Source organism: Loxodonta africana, chromosome 12 (genome assembly GCF_030014295.1).
Source record: "Loxodonta africana isolate mLoxAfr1 chromosome 12, mLoxAfr1.hap2, whole genome shotgun sequence".
NCBI classification, from domain to species: Eukaryota; Metazoa; Chordata; class Mammalia; order Proboscidea; family Elephantidae; genus Loxodonta; species Loxodonta africana.
The window spans coordinates 40,355,946-40,377,416 of NC_087353.1; the positions used below are offsets into that span (position 1 = coordinate 40,355,946).

Genomic DNA, 21,471 nt, shown 5'->3' on the forward strand with positions numbered 1-21,471 from the left:
TCATAGCAGCTTTATTGAGAACAGCCTCAAACTAGAAACCACTCAGATGACCACCATTTGGAGAATGGATAAACAAATTGTGGTATACCTATACAATAGAGCAACACTGAGCAATAAGGAGGAGCAAACTGCTGATACACATAACAATGCAGACAAATCTCAAAAGCATTATGCTAAATGAAAGCAGACAGAAAAGGCCACATACTGGAAAGGTTCTATTTTATGATTGTGCTGATGTTTACACAACCATATTCACTTGTCACAACTTAAACTGTACATTTAAAATTAGTGTATTTGTTATTATGTAAATATCTCAAAAATGCTGATTTTTTAAAAATGCAAGAAGGTGATGAACAGGTGATTCAGAAAAGCAGTTTTCTTGGCTGAGGGAAGGCAAAGAAATTATATGGGAGAAGCAGCACATTGGTAGATGTTAATTATTGCTAATACTCTAGTTCTTAGGTTGGTTGTTTCATATATATTTATTACATTATTAAAACAGACACAAAAAACTGAAGGACATGGACATGATACAGGTAACTTAAGAACCAAGAATAATGACTTGATTCAATTCTGTACTCCTGATGTCCAAATTATAAAGTCAAATACAAATTGGGGTGATGGTAAAAGTAATTTAATACTAGTTATTTTATAAAACTTCACTCTTCAGAATGGTTTCTTATTTCTTAAGACCTCAAGTTTCACTATAACCAGTATTAAAGAGATTAGCTCTTTAGAAAATAAATTCATAAAGTTCAATTCTGAGACATGCTAACACTTACCCAGGGGTTCCACCAGTTGGTCAACCAATCCCATTTTCTTTGCTTTGTCTGCCCGAATATTTCTACCAGTCAGCATCATGTCAAAAGCACCAGGTATACCCACCTAGTATGCAAGCAAAGATCAAGGTATTGGGAAAAAAATACCAGCGTGACCACTACAGTTTGCAAATGATTCAAATGAGCAAACTAAATATTCAACTGAGAAAAGTCAAGCCAGATTTTTATGTTACTTATCAGTAAGTTCAGCATCTCTGAGTGGTGCAAATGCTTAAGTGTTCAGCAGCTAACCTAAAGATTAGAGGTTCAAGTCCACCCAGAGACATCTGGGAAGAAAGGCCTGGTGATCTGTTTCCAACACATCCGTCATTGAAAACCCTCTGACACACATGGGGTTGCCGTAAGTTGGAATCGGCTCAACGGCAACCGGTAATGGTGATCGATAGTTCATTTGACACAATGATCACAGTTTAGGTAACTTTGGAATTAGAAACCTAAAACTGAAGTATGTAGGGCTTCTTATCTTATGAGATTGATAAGGTGGAGAATTAATTTCACACGTTTTCTAAAATTGTGTATTTATGCCATTCTGAGTTTCCTCTCTGTCATTTATATAACATTTAAAATTCCTACATTGGAACTAGTATGAGAAACCCGATAGTTTTGACAATGTCTATAGAAAGAATTTTAGGCTTAACGAAAATAGAACTCAGCTATTTGAGTTTCTCATGTGGAAGACTAGTGGCTTCATGCAACATTCAAATATGAACTACAGCAAAACAAACGAAAACTTCAGCAAATATTTTCTACACATACAGGCTTACTCATTCACTCGATGAACCCTCCTGACAGTCCTATGAAGGAAACTAACACCATAAACCTTCCTATTTTTCTGTGCTCCATTCATATCAACTTCCCTCCAAAGAGTATTTCTGCTGAGCCTTGAGGAACCTATAGCCTCAGAAGTTCTGAGATTCAGTGGGCTCTCAAATTTAGTATTAAGATTGCTCTACAGCATTCAGGTCTGACTGTCCTCTGCTTCTCCTTAAGAATTCAAAAGCATGATGGGCCTTTTTGGTTCTACAAAACACAGCAATGAGGTCATCCCAATCACACAATGGTGGTGAAGGCCTGCCTCTTATACTCAGTGTGAAATATGACCCACCAGTTTGCTGGCAAGACGGTACCGTGCAGAGAAGGAACAAATTAAATTATAAGCTCTGGAAGGGCATGACATGTACTTTACTCATCTTTATCTTTCTTTAGGATCTAAAAAGTACCGTGATCAATAATTTTGAGGAAGTGAAAAAATAAATACCAGGAATAGAAATGTGTCATAAGTTTTACATAACCTGAACTGAACTCGTTGCTGTTGAATCGATTCCGACTCATAGCGACCCTATAGGGCAGAGTAGAACTGTCCCATAGGGTTTCCAAGGAGCACCTGGCAGATTTGAGCTGCCAACCTTTAGGTTAGCAGCGGTAGCACTTAACCACTAAGCCACCAGGGTTTCCAAGTTTTACATACTCACATATTATCTGGCTTCCCAATTTTACAGTGAATACCTACAATATGCATTTTTGTGTGAGAGGAAACAGATCTAAAGGAGCATACAGGTACAGAGGTTCCCAAGTTCACAAGGGGGTCTTAAACTCACCATTTTGGGGAGCCTCTGTGTGCCTCCTGCTCCTGGTAATATCCCCAGCAGGACTTCAGGAGAACCTAATACTGTTTTTTTATCTTTTGTTGCTATTCTGTAATGGCATGAAATGGCAAGCTTCAAACAAATGAAAGAAAATTAGAATGTTAGAAAATGTAGCTTTTTTTCCTCTAAATTTTATTTATTTTGTTGTTGTTCAGAAATATACACGGCAAAACATACACCAATTCAACCATTTCTACATGTACCATTTAGTGACACTGATTATATTCTTCAAGTTGGGCAACATTCTTCCTTTTCTGAGCTGCTTTTCCCTCATTAACATAAATTCCCTGCCCCCTAAGGTTCCTATCAAATACTGTTATCCATTTGATCCCATATAGATAGTTCTTAAAAGAGTATAATGCTCAAGGCAGACATTTTTTACTAGTTAAACTAAACTATTGCTTTGTTTTAAGATGACTTCTGAGAGAATTTTTGGTTTAAGGTTTAAAGATTTTCTCGGGGCAATAGTTTCAGGGGTTCATCTACCCTCCATGGCTTCAGAAGGTCTAGAGTCTATGAGAATTTTAAATTCTGTTTTGCATTTTCCCCCTTTTGATCAGGACTCTTCTATGGAACCTTTGATCAAAATGTTCAGTAACGGTAGCTGGGCACCATCCAGTTCTTCTGGTTTTATGGCAAAGGAGGCAGCTGCTCATGCAGGCAATTAACTACACATTCCATATCCTCCTATTCCTGAATCTCCTTCCTTAGTTGCTCCAGGTGAATAGGAACCAATTGTTGTGCCTTGGATGGTTGCTTGCAAGCTTTTAAGACCCCAGGCACCACATAAGGAACTACGAGATAGAAGTATTAAACATGTTATTAGGTCAATTAACTGGGATGTTCCATGAAACCACAGCCTTAAACCCCCAAACCAAGGAATCAAATCCCATGAGGTGTTTGGTTGCACAAAAGCAGCCTCACAGCTACTCTTTTATTTATTTTTTGGGTCACTGTTGTATATATATCACACAACTTCTGCCAATTCAACTTTTTACAGGAGTATAACTTATTGACAGTAATTACAGTTATTGGCTGTGCAACTTTTCCCTTAACCAATGTGATTTTAAAAAATGTAGCTTTATAACATCTTAGGGTCTGTGAAGGTCTAAACATTACTGAAAAAGCAGGAAAATACCCACAGAATAAACTGAAATTCCTTAGGCTGGCATTTGATGCTTTCTATAATGTATCTTAACAGTCTTATTTCATACTTTCCCCCTAATTTACTAAACTCTTTTTGGGTTGCATACCTCCTTGGAAATCTTTTGAAAGCTATGGAAGCTCTCAACAGAAAAATGCACACACAATTTTATATGGATATCAGATTAAGAAGCTCTGTACTCTAAATATATTCTCCTTTGCAACCAGGCAGGTCTACTTGTGGTATTCTAATAGGCTTTGCTTATCTTTGCCTTTCTTTACATCATGCCAAATGTGAAATATTTTCTCCACTATTCTCTGATTAATCAGATTCTGCTCAGCTTTTAGGGTCAGGCACAGATTTCCTTAAATAATGTCAGCATGTCTAGCATACAGTCCAGCATAAGTGCTCAATTAATGTTATTTTCCTTTTTTCTCCTTCCTCCCTACATGCTCCAGTCCACTATCTCTTCTCTCAAATCATATTATTTATCACCTTTACTACTCACAAAGCACTTAAACATATTGTTTTGTATGTCTCCGCTAGACTTAAATAGCTCAAGAACAAGGATCACACTTCTGACTCTCTGCCCTGAAAACCTAAACCAGGTTTTGAGAACTGAAAGAAATCTCAGAGATCTAGTTCGATCCTTTTCAATTTATAAATGAAAACATGATTCAGACACATTGGTGCACTTGCTCTGTCACACAGCTAGTTAATGACAGAACAAGGGTTCAAACCTATCCAGAAGTTTGTAACTAAAAAGAAAGTTGATTCTCTTCCTAGAATTTTTCTCAATAGCAGCCAAAAGGTTTACTGATGGTGACTCCCAGCAATGCGCTAGATAGTGTCTCTGAGACTGGAATAAACCTATACCTCAAGTCCTCCTCCCAGGCAGGATCCGCTGATGGCAGCCACAATAGGCTTGGGGGACTTTTCCACTTTCTCAAACATGCTCTGTGCTTCCTGTGATATTTGTGTTACTTCTTGAGAGGTCTTGCAACTGGATAACATGCTGCAGTACCCATGAAAATTAGAGAACAGAAAAAAAAAAAAAGATGAAATTATAGTAGTCTACTTTGTTCAATACTTCATCCACTACAGATAGTAAAACTCACAAAAACTGGAACCGGTGTAAGAAGGAAAGCGATCAGAGAAGGAAAACTCAAATATTTTCCACTAAAATGGCTGATAGAAAAAGTATCAAGAGTGCACCCTGTCAAAGGCGGAAAACTTGTGAGACCTGGAAAAATAAAGCAGTCCCATTGTGTTCGGGCTCTCCCAGGTTTTACTGTACTTACCCCATCATACACCAATACTTGGTAGTGAACCATCAAACACTCAGAGGTCTAAGAGTGATTTTTGCCTCAAAGATGAATGTACACTAATGTCAGCAACATCATTTCTTTTTAAAGAAATTCAATTTCTGGACCCACAGAACATGAAACAAAGAGTTTTCCGTAATTTATTTTTGCTTCTCTGACAGGTCATTAGATCATAAAGCTATGTAGATAAGAAAGCCATCTTCTGGTAGGTATTTTCACTATCAGATTGAAAGCAATCAAAATGGTAACCCAGTGCCCTCGAGTCGATTCCGACTCATAGTGACCCTATAGGACAGAGTAGAACTGCCCCACAGAGTTTCCAAGGAGTGCCTGGCAGAAATGGTAGCAGAAATAAAAAAAGGCTCTCAGGTTGTTTAGAGAGATCTAAAACCTTTAAATAAATCCCCTAATAATAAAAAAGATTTCATACAATAATGTTGTACTCAAAGTCCTTTAATTTCAGTTTGCTTCATTTGCTACTTACTTGGTTCCTGAACTCACTTAAGTTTTGGATTTTGCACTTTTGACCAAAGATAACAAGTATTTTGTGCACTGGTAGGTGCTCAGCCAGCCTCACAGAAGGTGCAGGTATTTTCCCATGAATTAAAAAAAGGTATCTACTGCCAGGTATATTAGTGTCTCGCTAGGCTCAAATAATTGAGTTAGAAGAAAAACCACTTGATATGCATAATTTTCCTTTTTCTAAAAAATAAACAACATTCATTAATTTTGAATTATTATATATAGACAAGAAAGACCACGTAATGTGGAGCAAAGTTAAAAAACATACAAACATCATAAGCACAAATTACTAAGTGTATAATGCTGGCCATCACTGCCTAAGTACAGGGAATAATATAATACCCATATTTTGACTGAATTAATAACTTAATATTTTAAACCATTAAACTTACAATGAGATATCATTTCCTCTTCTACACTCTTAAAAAATTTTAAACAAGTTATACCCACAAACAATCCACCATTTGAAAAAGGGAAAGAGAACGTGAGCTGCACTTGTGAAGTTCCCTCTGATCAACTCTTCCAGTCCTACCGCCCATGTTTCCTTTTTCTGAAACATTTTCATATTTCATATAGTCATATCCTTCCAGACCAATTATATATATTTGTATCCATAAATAATGTAAAGAATGATTTCATACGTGGTTTAAAAGCATTTATATAAATGACACACTGTATGAAACACTGCAACTTGCTTTTTTTTTAATTGTGTTTTAGAGCTCTATCATTATGTTGTGGATGTAGTTAATTCCTTTTAACTGTTTTGTAGTGTTTTATCACGTGAATATTCCACAGTTTACTTATCCATTTCCCTACCGATATTTAGCTGTTTCAAATTCTTCCTTATCTTATACTACACTGGACTGAATAACCTTACACCCGGGTCCTTATGAACAAAGGGTGAGATTTCTCTAGCGTATATACACAGGAGTACTGCTGGATCATATGATACGTGCATTTCTAACTTTACTAAATGCTGCCAAATTGCTCTCCAAAGTGGCTGTAGGAACTGGCATTCCTACTAGTAATTAACTTCCTCATTTCTCTAAGTCTTTGTTAACAAATGGTATTTTCAGACTTTTAAAAGCTTGCTAGGAGTGCTGGTGGCACACTGGTTAAGTATTCAGCTGCTAACCAAAGGGGTGGCAGTTCAAACCCACCACCTGCTCCTTGGAAACTCTATGGGGCAGTTCTACTCTGTTCTACAGGGTCCTTATGAATCTGAATTGACTTGACGGCAATAGGTTCAAATGTTTGCCCGTGTGACAGGGAAAAAAATGGCATCTCATTGCCAGTTTAATTTTGTAGTATTTTTTATTCTCTTCAAATTCCTTCTTGAACGCTTTCAGGTTCTTCAAGGAAAGGTTAGTTGCAACAACAAGCCCCTCTATTTTATCAACCTTACTATACTTAAGAAAATAACATGAAAAAGCCTTTCGGAGAATTTACTTCTATCTTCTTTTAAGAGAAGTTACTAACTCCAAGAAACATACTATTGACCAAGATAAAAGGTGACTTTCAACTTCCTAAAACTTACTTGATATCAGCACCTGCGATAAAGCAGCCTGGCTTTGATGAAATAAGGACGGCACTTCTGATTTGATCGCTAGCCCAGATTTCATTCATTACTTCCACCAACTCTGCGTGCAGCTCTTTATTCAGTGTATTTACCTGCCAAAGGGAAATGCAGATAAATCTAAGAATTTTAATGCAAAGTATCAGATGCACGTATCACCATCGAAAGCCATTTTGATACTAGGCAACATGTTTATCCAGCAGAAATACACTGTGAGATGCAAGGAAAGACAGGCAGATATTGCCTTCGGGCCCCCCACCCCCTTAAAAAAAAAAACCCAACCCAGAAGCTTTCTGTTCAGGGAGCGCTGGCCAAGTACAAGCACACCTCCCTTTAAATAGGTCTAGTTAAAGGAGGAACTCAGGTTCATATTCCTAAGATTTTAAGTTATACATAAGCTATAAATAAGTCTACAAATGTTAATTGGCATGGAAAGACACTGTATAACATTAAGGGGAAAAAGGAATCAAAATTACACATACAACTTGCTGAAACTGGATGAAATGTAAAAAGTGGTTATCACTGGATTTGGATTATGAATGTTTACTATTTTCTTCTTGATAATTTTTTCAAATTCTAAAATTTCATACCATAGGCACGTATTATTTTTGTGCTCAGGAAAAACACTCAACTTGAAAAGACTCCGAAAAAATATCTTAAATTTGACTTACTGATCAGTGGGTACTAAGATTTACTCTAGTGAAAAGGAATGGCTCTTATTTTTTTCATTTGTGATAGTTGTCAATTGCTTCTATCTAGTTCTTTCTATTTCAAGTAGGCCTCTGGTTAAAAGATTTCTGAAGTAGCAAACATTTACACCAGTTTCAGAGAGGGGAAAAGCACGAGTCCCTACAATAAAGCTTTTCTTAGCAGAAGACTGGATTAATGCTGCCTACTTTATTGAAGTGCCAAGAACAAATGAAGGTCCACTTGGAATGGAACCTGACTTCCATTACGTGAACTGCGCTGAGTCATTCAGATCCCTCAGGAAGCATAAGTGCCACTGTCCATGTTTAACCCTGCCAACTTACTCACTATGACTAACAATTTATGTCACAGGAAGAAAGCAGATTTTATAACCTCATATTGAAGAGGGGAAGGCATGTTTTGATTCTTATAAACTAAGCCTGCATGTCAGCTATCTTAATAAGTCACCTCCCTATCCTACACTATAACAGAAGGCCAGTCTCATTAATCCTTATGTTAACCTGACACCTAAGGTCAATGAGGAGAAATTCTTACACAAGGACCCCTGCTTCAGAAATCTGCCCTCCTTGTCAAACCCTAGCCAATTTCACTAACAAAATTGTAAGCCCATACAGTAATATTTCTGCCAGATTGGTCAATTTATGTCATTCTCATTCAGGACTGAATTCATTAAGGTAGTTAGTAAAAATAAGCTGCAGGAGGTTAAATTAGGTACCTTTGAATTGGGCGAATTAATTCGAACAACTGCCACATCCCCTTTGACTCCATAGTTAATGTAAGTTCTGGCTAGAAAGAGAAGGAAAACATATTTGTAAACATGTTTATTCTAAATAAATCTGAAATTCAGTGTAAGCATGTCAACAAGAAATTAAACTTACCCAGCAAAGCAGAGGACCTCGTAAAGTTGCGGCAAATATAACCTATAAGAAAAAGGTATTTCAAAATTAATTATTTTGCAAAACAAAATTTCTCTAGCACCTGTTACATGTAACAAAGCTGGAATTTACCAGGGGAAAAAATCAGAACAATGTATTCGAGGTCATTATTTTAACTATCATACCCTTTTCATTTCAAATTGGTTACATAATTATTTGGATACTAAATGTCACAAGCCGAAGAATGCTCACCTTTCCTCCCTCCCCCCACCCCCCAGTGGTGCAGTGGTTAAGTGCTGGCTGCTAATGGAAAGGCTGGTGTTTCTAACCCACTAGCCATTCCTCGGGAGAAAGATGTGGCAGTCTGCTTCCGTAAAGACTTACAGCCTTGAAAATCCTATGGGGCAGTTCTACTCTGTCCTACAGGGTTGCTATGAGTTGAAATTGACTTGCAGCAATGGGTAAAGATGTCCATGTTCTAAATCCCCAGATTCTGTGACTATACATTACATGGCAAAGGGGAATTAAGCTTTTGATGAAACTAAGGTTGCTAAATCAGCTGACCTTTTTTAAAATCAGCTGACCTTAATATAGGGAGATTAGAATGGATTATCCAGGTGAGCCCAATGTAATCACAAAGGGGAAGAGGGTGGCAGAAGAGACTTAGAGAGATGGCACCGTGAGGGTTCGGTCCAATGTTACTGGCTTCACAGGAGGAGGAAGCGAGCAACGCGCCAAGCAATGCAGGGAGCCTCTAGATGCTGGAAAAGGAAAAGAATTCTCCCCTAGAGCATCCAGAAGGAATGCAGCCCTGCCAACCTGGATTTTAGCCCAGTGAGACTCATTTCAGATTTCTGATCTCCAGAACTGTAAGATAATAAATTTATATTGTTTGAGACACTAAGTTTGTGGTAATTTGTTACAACAGCAACAGGAAACGAACACATTAAGCAATAAGCAACCTACAAAGCAACGTCAGTTCCACATGTATCCAGATATATCCCAGCCATGCTCCCCAGCCACGTCCTCTTGCATTTTTCTGGGAAGATGGACTTTCCGGTGTTATCAAAAGTAAAATCAAGGAGCAAGAGTGGTTATTACAAATGAAACATTTCATATCATGCCTTGCTATTTTAAAATTAGGATTATGCACAACTATCCATCAACTATCAGGCTGGTCAAAGTGTAATTTATGTTAGTAACTCCCCCTCTAAACTTCTTATTTCCTGTTGATTTCTATGAAGAGGCAGAATCAACCAAATCAGAATGATGATCATAGAGAAGTTAAAGTAATTTCAAGTTCACAGTTCTGATGATTAAAACCTGTAATACCCTTAAAACTGTATGGTGAGCCCTGGCCAGGTACAAACTATTGTACATCATGCCAGCTCCTCAATCCCCAGTGCCTCTACTTCACTCATGGTTTACTTCCCTTCTTTGGTTTCCATCATTTGAAATCTGTGTCATCTCTATTTACCACTCTTGCTTCTTTGTATCTGTATCACAACTCCAACCTTTCCCATAAAGCCTTAATTTCAGATTCCAATCTACAACGATCTTTGCCTTCCTAGCCAGCATTCCGACCTTTATTACCGTTTTGTTCTCTAATCGCTGCATCTATAGCAGGTGTTTCCCTACTAAACTGCATAGTCTCATAGTCACTCAACAAAAATACGTTGTCTACCATGTGCAATGCACAGTTGTAAGCACTTGGAGTGAACAAAAAGACTAAAATCCGTCTTCATAGAGCTTACATTTCAGGGCAACAGGGGATGACATCTGGGAAGAATTCTCTCTGCTTATTGGAGTTAAATGAACAGGTGAAAAGAGACCTTGCATAAAAAAAAGTTTGCCTCCCTGTGGGACTGAATTACTGGGCTGATGGCTGGCGACCATGGTCTTGGGAAATACCTAACCCAATTGGTGTAACATAGTTTATAAAATGTTCTACATCCTACTTTGGTGACTATTGTCTGAGGTCTTAAAAGCTTGTGAGCAGCCATCTAAGATGCTCCACTGGTCTCACCCAATCTGGAGCAAGGAAGAATGAAGAAAACCAAAGACACAACGGAAAGATTAGTCTGAAGGACTGATGAACCACAAGTACCACAGCCTCCACCGGATTGAGTCCAGCACAACTAGACGGTATCCAGCTACCACCACTGCCTGCTCTGACAGGGATCACAACAGAGGGTCCAGTACAGAGCTGGACAAAAACGTAGAACAAAATGCTAACTCACACACACAAAAAAGAAAAAACCAGATTTACTGGAGAAAGCCTGAGAGTACGGCCCCCAGACACCCTTTACAGCTCAGTATTGAAGTCACTCCTGATGTTCATCCTTCAGCAAAAGCCTAGACAGGACCATAAAACGAGACTAAATGGGCACACTAACCCAAGGGCAAGGATGAGAAGGCAGAAGGGGACAGGAAAGCTAGTAATGGGGAACTCGAGGTCAAGAAGTAGAAAGTGTTAACATGTTGGGGCAGTGGCAACCAATGTCACAAAACAATGTGTACTATTTAATGAGAAACTAATTTGCTCTGTAAACCTTCATCTAAAGTACAGTAAAAAAATAAAAATAAAAAGAAGTTTGCCTGTAATATACAAGAAATTTCAGTGGGAGGAGAAGCAGGGGATAGGTAATTCTAATTAGAGCAGGACAACATGAATTACGGAGGGAATGGACTGGTTGGTAGTAATGGGGTGGAAAGACAGACAAAAACCAAGAAATACAATAACTATTTAAATAAGTATGTTAGAAGATAAATACCTAAACAAAAAAGAAAATATAGCAGATAAGAGGGCTTGAGCCTGGGTTACAATTTTAAAGATCAAATATTTGAAACAACAGGTTGGTGTTAATTAGCCTACAGTTTAAACCATTTCAGCTCTTACTCACTAACCTAACCTACGTTGGCCGCACCCCCACACACGCACACACACAAAACCTCTAAATCAACAGCAAAAAAAAAACAAAGAGAAAATCAGTAAATGTACATGGTGGATATTCTAAGTGCAATTTGAAACATTAACTCTATTAAAAAAACATTATACAAGATCCAGTAACAAGCCCCAGAGCTATGCCCCGTTTTCAGTCGAAAATGGCCTTTACCTGGCCAGGAAAAGAATTCCAAACTACAGTGAACTCAATCAAGGAAACCCTGGTGGCACAGTGGTTAAGTGCTATGGCTGCTAACCAAAGGGTCGGCAGTTTGAATCCACCAGGTGCTCCTTGGAAACTCTATGGGGCAGTCCTACTCTGTCCTATAGGGTTGCTATGAGTCGGAATTGACTTGAGGGCACTGGGTTGTGGTGGGTAAACTCTATCAAGTCGGAGTATAAGGTAGCTCTGCTGGTGGAATCTAGCCTTACCACTTACATCAGCAGTTTACTTTAGACCAGTTGGGTGAACTTTAGCCTACATCTACGGTGCCAGACCAAGAGAGAGACACCTTTGCCCTACTTTTTAATCATCTCTGTAATTTAACTCAAGAAAATATCCACAAGACCTCATAAAACTACAGTCAGTGAAGAAAGCTGGATTATGCCAACGCAAATTACAAACTTGAAAATGTTACTTCTGTTATAACAATCAACAGTTTTTCTCAAAATTCAGCCCTCGGGGAAGGAATGGGTTTAGGGAAGTGACACTCAAATTAAAATGTACCTAGTCTATTAAGGTATTTGTCTCAATTCACGTCCCATTGAATTATTTTGCCACTTACTAAATTAAGAATTTAGATGTATGACAGAAGTGGGAATTTGTAAGATATTTTGGTCAAGACATAATTATTTGACAGTCATACTCAGAATTATAGCACTGGTAGCGCAGGAATGGGTTAAAAATTCAAGATTTAAGTCAACTGCACAGGAACTTAATAACCCACTAAAGGTTTGGTAATGCTTTGGCACAAACTAAGTGTGAGAGGTCAATCTGTTGCGTCTAAATGGCAATCCAGATGTGCAGGTAACTTTAAATTCACATTCTAGACAAGTTTTCAAAATTTATAAATTGTTATTAAAACGGGCACTAACTATAATGAGCCATACTCATTGGTAAAAACAATGCAATATATACGTTTATACATATATACATATATATTTCTATATAAAAAACATAGAAAAACTAAGCTTGTAGCTTTTTATTCCATGCACGCAAAATGTAAAAACTACCTTTAAAAAAATTCTATATATATAGAACCATCGTTCTTCAGGGCTGGAAAGAGTTAAAAATAGCTAACAACTATTGGGCACTTAGTTCATGAAAACTTGCTTTGCATCTAAAATAACTTCTTTAGATTTCTCAACAATCCTATAAACCAGAGTAGAACTGCCCCATAGGGTTTCCCAGGAGCAGCTGGTGGATCTGAACTCCTGACCTTTTGATTAGCAGCTGAGCTCTTAACCATTGTGCCACCAGGGCTCCAAGAAACCTATAAACACACACACACACACACACACAAAAACCCAAACCCATTTCAGTTGAGTCTATTCCCACTCATAGCGATCCTATACAATAAGGGGGCGTTATCCTGCATTTAACAGATAAAAAAAGACACACAAAATAATTGCCCAAGGTCACCAGAGAGTAAAAGGCAGAGCCTGATTCAAACCCCAGAGTCAGAGTTCAAATTTTTTGCTTGAAAAAAATTTTTTTTTGTCATGCTACTACTTCTCATGTTAAAGAAAATCCATAGTCTCAGTCATTTACACATGAGGAAAATAAAGCCTGGTTACATTAAGAAATTCAACCAAAGTCACACAGCTAATTAGTGAAAGGCTGGTGACTAGAAATCATATGACCAGTTCAGTGATACAAGGCATAAGAACCTCAAAACCAATGCAGGGACAAGTTCACAAGTATACACCTGATTTTAAAAAATGGTTGAACCATTAATGTGGAAAACAGAAAAAAACCCACAAAAACTAAGGAAACACATCAAGTGGTAACAGCAGGCATACGAGTAGTAAAAGAACTGGTGGTTGTTTTTCTTAACCTCTTTCCCAATCTTTAAATATTTCAGTTTCCATTGTTGTTGTTGTTAGGTGCCGTCGAGTCAGTTCTGACTCATCGACCCCATGCACAACAGATCGAAACACCGCCCGGACCTGCGCCGCCCTTACTACCGTTGTTATGCTTGAGCTCATTGTTGCAGCCACTGTGTCAATCCACCTCATTGAGATCTTCCTCTTTTCCACTGACCCTGTACTCTGCCAAGCATTATGTCCTTCTCCAGGGACTCAACTCTCCTGACAACATGTCCAAAGTATGTAAAACGCGATCTCACCATCCTTGCCTCTAAGGAGCATTCTGGCCGCACTTCTTCTAAGACAGATTTGTTCGTTCTTTTGGCAGTCCATGGTATATTCAATATCCTTTGCCAACACCACAATTCAAAGGCGTCAACTCTTCTTCAGTCTTCCTTACTCATTGTCCAGCTTTCACTTGCATGTGATGTGATTGAAAATACCACGGCTTGGGTCAGGCGCACCTTAGTCTTCAGGGTGACATCTTCGCTCTTCAACACTTTGAAGAGGTCCTTTGCAGGAGATTTGCCCAATGCAATGCGTCTTTTGATTTCTTGACTGCTGCTTCCGTGGCTGTTGATTGTGGATCCAAGTAAAATGAAATCCTTGACAACTTCAATCTTTTCTCCGTTTATCATGATGTTGCTCATTGGTCCAGTTGTGAGAATTTTTGTTTTCTTTATCTTAAGGTGTAATTCCATACCGAAGGCCGTGGTCTTTCATCTTCAAGTCCTCTTCACTTTCAGCAAACAAAGTTGTGTCATCTGCATAACACAGGTTGTTAATGAGTCTTCCTCCAATCCTGATGCCCCATTCTTCTTCATATAGTCCAGCTTCTCAGATTATTTGTTCAGCGTACAGATTAAACAGGTATGGTGAAAGAATACAACCCTGATGCACACCTTTCCTGACTTTAAACCAATCAGTATCCCCTTGTTCTGTCCAATCAACTGCCTCTTGATCTATGTTCCTCATGATAACAATTAAGTGTTCTGGAATTCCTATTCTTCATAGTGTTATCCATAGTTTGTTAGGATCCACACAGTTGAATGCCTTTGCATAGTCAATAAAACACAGATAAACATCCTTCTGGTATTCTCTGCTTTCAGCCAGGATCCACCTGACATCAGCAATGATATCCCTGGTTCCACGTCCTCTTCTGAAACTGGCCTGAATTTCTGGCAGTTCCCTGTCGATATACTGCTGCAGCCATTTTTGAATGATCTTCAGCAAAATTTTACTTGCATGTGATATAAATTTCCCATAGTGCGGTATATATTACGATTGGTGCACACAGAGAGAGAGAGGGAGAGGAGAGAGAACACAGTGAGAAAGTGCCTATGGAGACTAAAAACAGCGGTCAAAGGAGAAAGCAGAAAAAAATTTCCCTCATCCTAAATGAATCCCTTTAAGGCAGCATGCTACACCAGTGGTTCAGGGAGAGGAAGGAGAAGGAATTCATATTATAAATTAAAATTCTACTTAAGTAATTCGAAGTAAGTACAACATGCAATAATAAGTTAGTCACATTTCGCCTTACAGATTTAAGACGGGAGGGAAAAGTTTGGTATCTACAAAACACCCAGTTTAACCCTTTCGATGCCAGTTTAAAGAGAAAAAGATAATATAACTAATGCACGCTGACCGGAAATTGTCAGAAACAAGATTAGAAATAGTATTTAAAATGACCTAACACTTTTTTTTTTTAACACTTTATTTTTTAAGACACAAACACACGGATAGTACAATGTCTCTTCTAGCAAGTTCCAGAACCTCTCGTTGAAATTCAACATACTATTACGTTCACACTGGATTCTTGGAACTGCAACAGCGATAACAGCTACAAAAATGGTTTTGCCGGCAAAGAGCAAGGAATGACAGTAATCTGGAAGGCTCACTAATTCCATCCAAGAAGCGTTTAAGACAGCGCTTGTTACCGGCAGGTGCGGTTAAGCCACAAAGATGTGACAGTGGGTCTCAGTCTTCCTGGTATTCCCAATCTAAAGAAGACACAGTCCAACATTTCATTAAATAAACAAGGGCGTGACACTGCAGAAGGCGTTAAAACACAGTGAAAGTGTCTAGGAAAAGTCAGAGGGCTCAGAGTCGTGGGAGACGTCACAGGCCCTGTACAAGGACCCACTCAGGGCACGGGGTCTCGGCGCAGGGGGTATTGCGGCAAGGGGTCTCGGGACACGGGGTCTCGGGGCACGGGGTCTCGCGGCAGGGGGTCTCGGGGCACGGGGTCTAGTGGCACGGGGTCTCCGGGCAGGGTGTCTGGGGGGCAGGGGGTCTCGGGGCACGGGGTCTCGCGACACGGGGTCTCGGGAGCAGGGGGTCTGGGGGGCAGGGGGTCTCGGGGGCAGGGGGTCTCGGGGGCAGGGGGTCTCGCGGCAGGGCGTCTCGCGGCAGGGCGTCTCGCGGCAGCGGGTCTGGGGTCAGGGGGTTGGGTCTCGGGGTCTCGCGGCACGGGTTCTCGGGGCAGGGGGTCTCGCGGCACGGGGTCTTGGGGCAGGGGGTCTCGGGGCATGGGGTATCGCGGCACGGGGTCTCGGGGCAGGGGGTCTCGGGGGCACGGGGTCTCGCGGCGCGGGGTCTCGGGGCAGGGGTTCTCGCGGCAGGGGGTCTCGGGGCAGGGGGTCTCCGGTCAGGGGGTGGGGTCTCGGGGCACGAGGTCTCGCGGCAGGGCGTCTCGCGGCAGGGGGTCTCGGGTCAGGGGGGCGGGTCTCGGGGCACGGGGTCTCGGGGCAGGGCGTCTCGGGGCAGGGGGTCTCACGGCACGAGGTCTCGGGGCAGGGGGTCTCGCGGCACGAGATCTCGGGGCACGGGGGTACCGCGGCGCGGGGTCTCGCGGCACGAGATCTCGGGGCAGGGGAATCTCACGGTAGGGGGTCTCGGGGCAGGGGGTCTTGCGGCACGGGGTCTCGGGGCACGGGGTATTGCGGCACGGGGTCTCGGGGCAGGGGGTCTCGGGGGAACGGGGTCTCGCGGCGCGGGGTCTCGGGACAGGGGGTCTCGCGGCACGGGGTCTCGGGGCACGGGGTATCGCGGCAGGGGGTCTCGGGGGCACGGGGTCTCGCGGCAGGGGGTCGGGGTCTCGGGGCAGGGGGTCTCGGGGCAGGGGGTATCGCGGCACGGGGTCTGGGGGCACGGGGTCTCGCAGCAGGGGGTCTCGCGGCACGGGGTCTCGGGGCAGAGGGTCTCGGGGCAGGGGGTCGGGTCTCGGGGTCTCGGGGCACGGGGTCTCGGGGCACGGGGTCTCGGGGCAGGGGTTCTCGCGGCAGGAGGTCTCGCGGCAGGGCGTCTCGCGGCTGGGGGTCTCGGGTCAGGGGGTCGGGTCTCGGGGCACGGGGTCTCGGGGCAGGGCGTCGCGGGGCAGGGGGTCTCGCGGCACGGGGTCTCGCGGCAGGGGGTCTCGGGGCGCGGGGTATCGCGGCGCGGGGTCTCGGGGCAGGGGGTCTCACGGCACGGGGTCTCGCGGCAGGGGGTCTCGGGTCAGGGGGTCGGGTCTCGGGGTACGGGGTCTCGGGGTAGGGGTTCTCGAGGCAGGGCGTCTCGCGGCAGGGGGTCGGGTCTCGGGGCAGGGCGTCTCGGGGCAGGGGGTCTCGCGGCACGGGGTCTCGCTGCACGGGGTCTCGGGGCACGGGGTCTCGCTGCACGGGGTCTTGGGGCAGGGGGTCTCGGGGCAGGGGGTATCGCGGCACGGGGTCTGGGGGCACGGGGTCTCGCAGCAGGGGGTCTCGCGGCACGGGGTCTCGGGGCACGGGGTATCGCGGCAGGGGGTCTCGGGGCAGGGGGTCTCGCGGCACGGGGTCTCAGGACAACGTCTCCCCCCTCCCCAGAGCTGCGTCCCCAGGGCGGGGGCGGGAAGAGGCAGCGAGGGGAAGACCCCGCTCCGGAGCTGCCCCAGTCCCCGCAGGGGCTCTGTCCCGGGCTCCGGGTCGCCCTCCGCTAGGCCTCACCTGGAGGGCGGAAGGTCCTGGAGGCAGCGAAGCGCCTGAGGCTACCGATCGCCCGAGAGGCCACCATCTTGAGAAGAGGACGAAAGTGGAAACGTCTTCAAGCGGGGTCAGCGGAGCAAAGGACTCCTTCCTCATGCCGGCCAGGTGTCCAACGCACGGCCTGACTAACCCTCAGACACGGAGTCGGCGCCGGCCCTCCGCTCTGTCCTTCGCTTCCGGTGACCGAACCGAGAGGACACTGTCTTCACCGGTGAAAGGCGGCTCATCGAGCAGCGGGCGGAGAGCGGGGCCTTCCAGTCAGGCGCGCGGCGGGCAGCTGCGGAGCTCGAGGGCGGGGTTCTGGCGGAAAGGGGCCTTCTCAGCAGCGTCGCCGTCTGGTCCTGCGGCGCCTTGTTACTTGGTTCCGAAACTTGCCCGGAGTGGGAGCTGTAGTGGGCGCTGGCTGAGGTAGGTGGGTTCAGCGTTCCTCTTAACCTTCCCCGGTTGAGATCCGCACTTCCTCTCCAGCCGACTGCTCCGGAGCCCGCGGCCGCCGGCCGGGAAGTCCTGGGACCCGGGGAGCGGATGGAAGCTCCTCCGACGAGGGCTGCAGAACCTAGAGCAATCCGCCTTAGGCCTGTAACTCTGCTAGAGTAACGATTGTAGCTCTGAGCAGCAGTGTCACCTCTGTGTTTTCATTTATCGCGGCAACTTTACAAACAGTTGGCCTGTTTCTGTTGCATACAGCATTGGGCTACTTTGGAGTGTTACTTTACCAGCAGCTATCGGGGCGCTGTGAGACCAAATCGACTCGACAGCAGCGGAGTTTTTTTGTTTATAGGCTCTCTACGAGTCTGGATCTACTTGAGAACAACGGGTTTGGGGTTTTTTTTTTTTTTTTTTTTGATGGGTGGAATTTCATACGAGTCCCTGAGTGTTGCAAATAGTTAACTAGCTGGGCTGAAAGGTTGGAGGTTCTAGAGGCATCTGGGAGGAAGGGCCTGGCGATGTACTTCGGAAAAACCAGCCACTGAAAATCCTTTTGGCGCACAGTTCTGCCCTGACGCACAAGGTCGCCATGACTGAGTTAACTCCAGCCCGAAAGGGTAGTCGTGGGTGGTTCTTACAGAGGTTGGGAAGGGAGCCACTGGTCTACCCCGTTTTCTGCTATAAAGTGTGGGCTAATCACGTGACCTTTTGGCCCCCTCTACGTTCTTCTATCCTGCTTGCATATACAGTGTGTGGGAGGATTTTCAAATGCAGAAGGGACCTGGAGATCACCTAGTCATTCATCCCCTTCACTTTATTGATGAGGAAGCTGAAGCCCATAAATCAGACAGAATGATTATACCCAAGGTCACAGGTGATAGAAATAGGACGAGAACCTAGGTCGACTAACTTCTAGTCAAGAGCTCTACACTGCCAGACAGCTGCTTTTGTGCTCGAGTCCCCAAAAGAAGTAACCTGGAAGGCCTACTGTGTTCCAGACACTAATTTCATCTCATTTAATCCTCAAAATCCTAAAAGTTTGATAATTTGCATTTTCTAGATGAAGTATGGGAAGCTCAGAGATCAGGTAAGTTTTCTGGTAGGTGGCAGAACCAGGATTCAGACATAAACCTGAGTCTCACTGCTTGCTATATTGGCATCCTAGCAAAAATGAGCAGGAGGAAATGGCGGGGAAGTTGAGACTGAAATGGGGAGTATGGAAAGAAAGAAGAGAGATTTCTGCTCACGTCAAATAGTGAATCCCTCATGGCTGTAAGATGCTCTGGTGGTGTAATGGTTAAGAACTTGGCTGCTAACCAGAAGGTCAGCAGTTCAGATCCACCAGTTGCTACTTGGAAACCCTATAGGGCAGTTCTCCTCTGTCCTATAGAGTTGCTGTGGGTTGGAATGGACTTGATGGGACAATGGTTTCATTGCTTTGAGCACTTGATGCAGAAACTGAATGACCAGTGATCACTTCTTAGCAAATTGTAAAAAGGGCTCTTGATGACTCCAAAGTCCCTCCAGCTCATGATTTTTACAGTTGAAGGCCTGCCTCCTGCCCACATAATGCTCTCTTCTGCACCTAATTACACACAGCACTTATTATTTAGATCAGGGATGGCAAACTTTTTCTGTAAAGAGCCAGATAGTAAATAGCCTACATAGGTCTCTCATATATTTTCTTTGTTTTGTTTTACAACTCTTTAAAATTCTGCAAACTATTCTTAACTAGAAGCCCATGGACTATAATTTGCTAGCCACTGATGTAGCTCATCTTTCGGTTCTTCATATTTTGTGCCTGGCACTCTCAAGAAAATTGTAAGCTCCAGAAATGTTATAATGCTTGTTTGATCCTCAATACATTTTTTTGGGGGGCTTAGACAGAGTAGGAACTAAGTACATTTATGCAACCACCCACTAATACTAGTAAACACATGCGTGACCATTAGTGTGTATCAGACACTGTTCTAAGTGCAGTGTATATATTTTAGTTAATTCTCATGACACCCCTATGAGATAGGTGCTGAAATTTTTGCCTTTTACAGATGAGGTGTCTAAGGCAAAAAAAAGATAACTTGGTTAGGCTCATGTGTGTAGTATGGAGCCAGGATTTAGACTCTAGCAGTTTGGCGTTAGAGTGTGTGCCCTTAACCAGTACGCTGTGCCATAATGAGGTTGTAATGCTGATCTTTTACTGGGATCCCATCTTCCTCTCATAACTTGCCTAACCCCTTCATCTTTTCCCTTGCTCCCAGGTGTGTATTTCCATAGTTGCACACCATCCTCAAATCTACTGTACCCCAAAGTGTCCGTGCTTCAAAACTCCTCAAGTCAAAATTCTATTCCTAGGCTCAAAGCAAATGACAGTAAAGGTCAACCCTTGCTTAGTCTCTCTTAATTTTGAAATTGATATCTATTTCTCTCTCTCTCTCGATTATCAATTATCAAGGGATTACATAGTCCGTGTAATTTTCCCCCCCAGAAACGATGGAAAAGTCTAAAGAAAATACATCTGTAATTTCACCACGCAGAGATAGTATTTTGCTATGTATTTTTTCTGGACATTTTTACACATTTCTATGTTTTTATGTAACTGTACAAGGTATTGGAAGCCCTGGTGGCATAGTAGTTAAGAGCTATGGCTGCTAACCAAAAGGTTGAAAGTTCGATGACACCAGCTGTTCGTTGGAAATCCTGTGGGGCAATTCTACTCTGTCTTGTAGGGTCACTATGAATCAAAACCAACTCGGCAGCAACAGGTTTGTTTTTTTTTTTTAAATATAAGGTATTATATGTGTACATTCAAATACTGGAATTATACATAAGAAACAAAGCTCATTATTAAAAAAAATTAAAGAACACAGAAGAATATAAAAGTCCTTTTTTTATTCCTTTGGTATATAGACTCAGCATTGTGAACTTTCTTTTCTCTTATTTTCTACCACAGAATGGGGGTGTCTTAGTCATCTAGTGCTGCCATAACAGAAATACCACAGTGGATGGCTTTAACAAATTTATTCTGTCACAGTTTAGGAGGTTAGAAGTCCAAATTCAGGGTGCCAGGTCAAGGGGAAAGCCTTCTCTCTCTGTCAGTTCTGGGGGAAGGTCCTTGTCATCAATCTTCCCCTAGCCTAGGAGCTTCTCAGCTCAGGAACAATCCCCCCTCACCCCCCCCCCCCCCCGCCAAAGGACACGCTCTGCTCGCATCTCTGCTTTCTTGGTGCCATGAGGTTCTCCTGTTTCTCTGCCAGCTTCTATTTCAAAAGAGATTTTACTCAAAATGCAATCTAATCCTGTAGATTGAGTCCTGCCACATTAACATAAAAAACCCCAAATTAACATAACTGCCTCTAATCCTGCTTCATTAATAT

General features: G+C 43.0%; 2 protein-coding genes across 2 annotated transcripts in view; one reads left to right on the plus strand and one right to left on the minus strand.

Annotated features, from left to right (window-relative positions):
* HADHA (hydroxyacyl-CoA dehydrogenase trifunctional multienzyme complex subunit alpha) overlaps window positions 1-17,790 on the minus strand; it is a 40,935-nt gene extending 23,145 nt beyond the window's left edge. The window contains exons 1-7 of the mRNA XM_003411922.4: window positions 17,630-17,790; window positions 8,639-8,680; window positions 8,476-8,546; window positions 7,014-7,147; window positions 4,506-4,644; window positions 2,438-2,557; window positions 783-885 (exon numbers count right to left, since the gene is read on the minus strand). Of these exons, the coding sequence (XP_003411970.1) occupies window positions 783-885; window positions 2,438-2,557; window positions 4,506-4,644; window positions 7,014-7,147; window positions 8,476-8,546; window positions 8,639-8,680; window positions 17,630-17,696 (676 nt within the window). The 5' untranslated portion in view covers window positions 17,697-17,790. The remainder of the gene's footprint in view (window positions 1-782; window positions 886-2,437; window positions 2,558-4,505; window positions 4,645-7,013; window positions 7,148-8,475; window positions 8,547-8,638; window positions 8,681-17,629) is intronic.
* Window positions 17,791-17,956: 166 nt separating this feature from the next.
* HADHB (hydroxyacyl-CoA dehydrogenase trifunctional multienzyme complex subunit beta) overlaps window positions 17,957-21,471 on the plus strand; it is a 49,997-nt gene continuing 46,482 nt past the window's right edge. The window contains exon 1 of the mRNA XM_064295143.1: window positions 17,957-18,076. The gene's annotated coding sequence lies outside the window, so the exon portion shown is untranslated. The remainder of the gene's footprint in view (window positions 18,077-21,471) is intronic.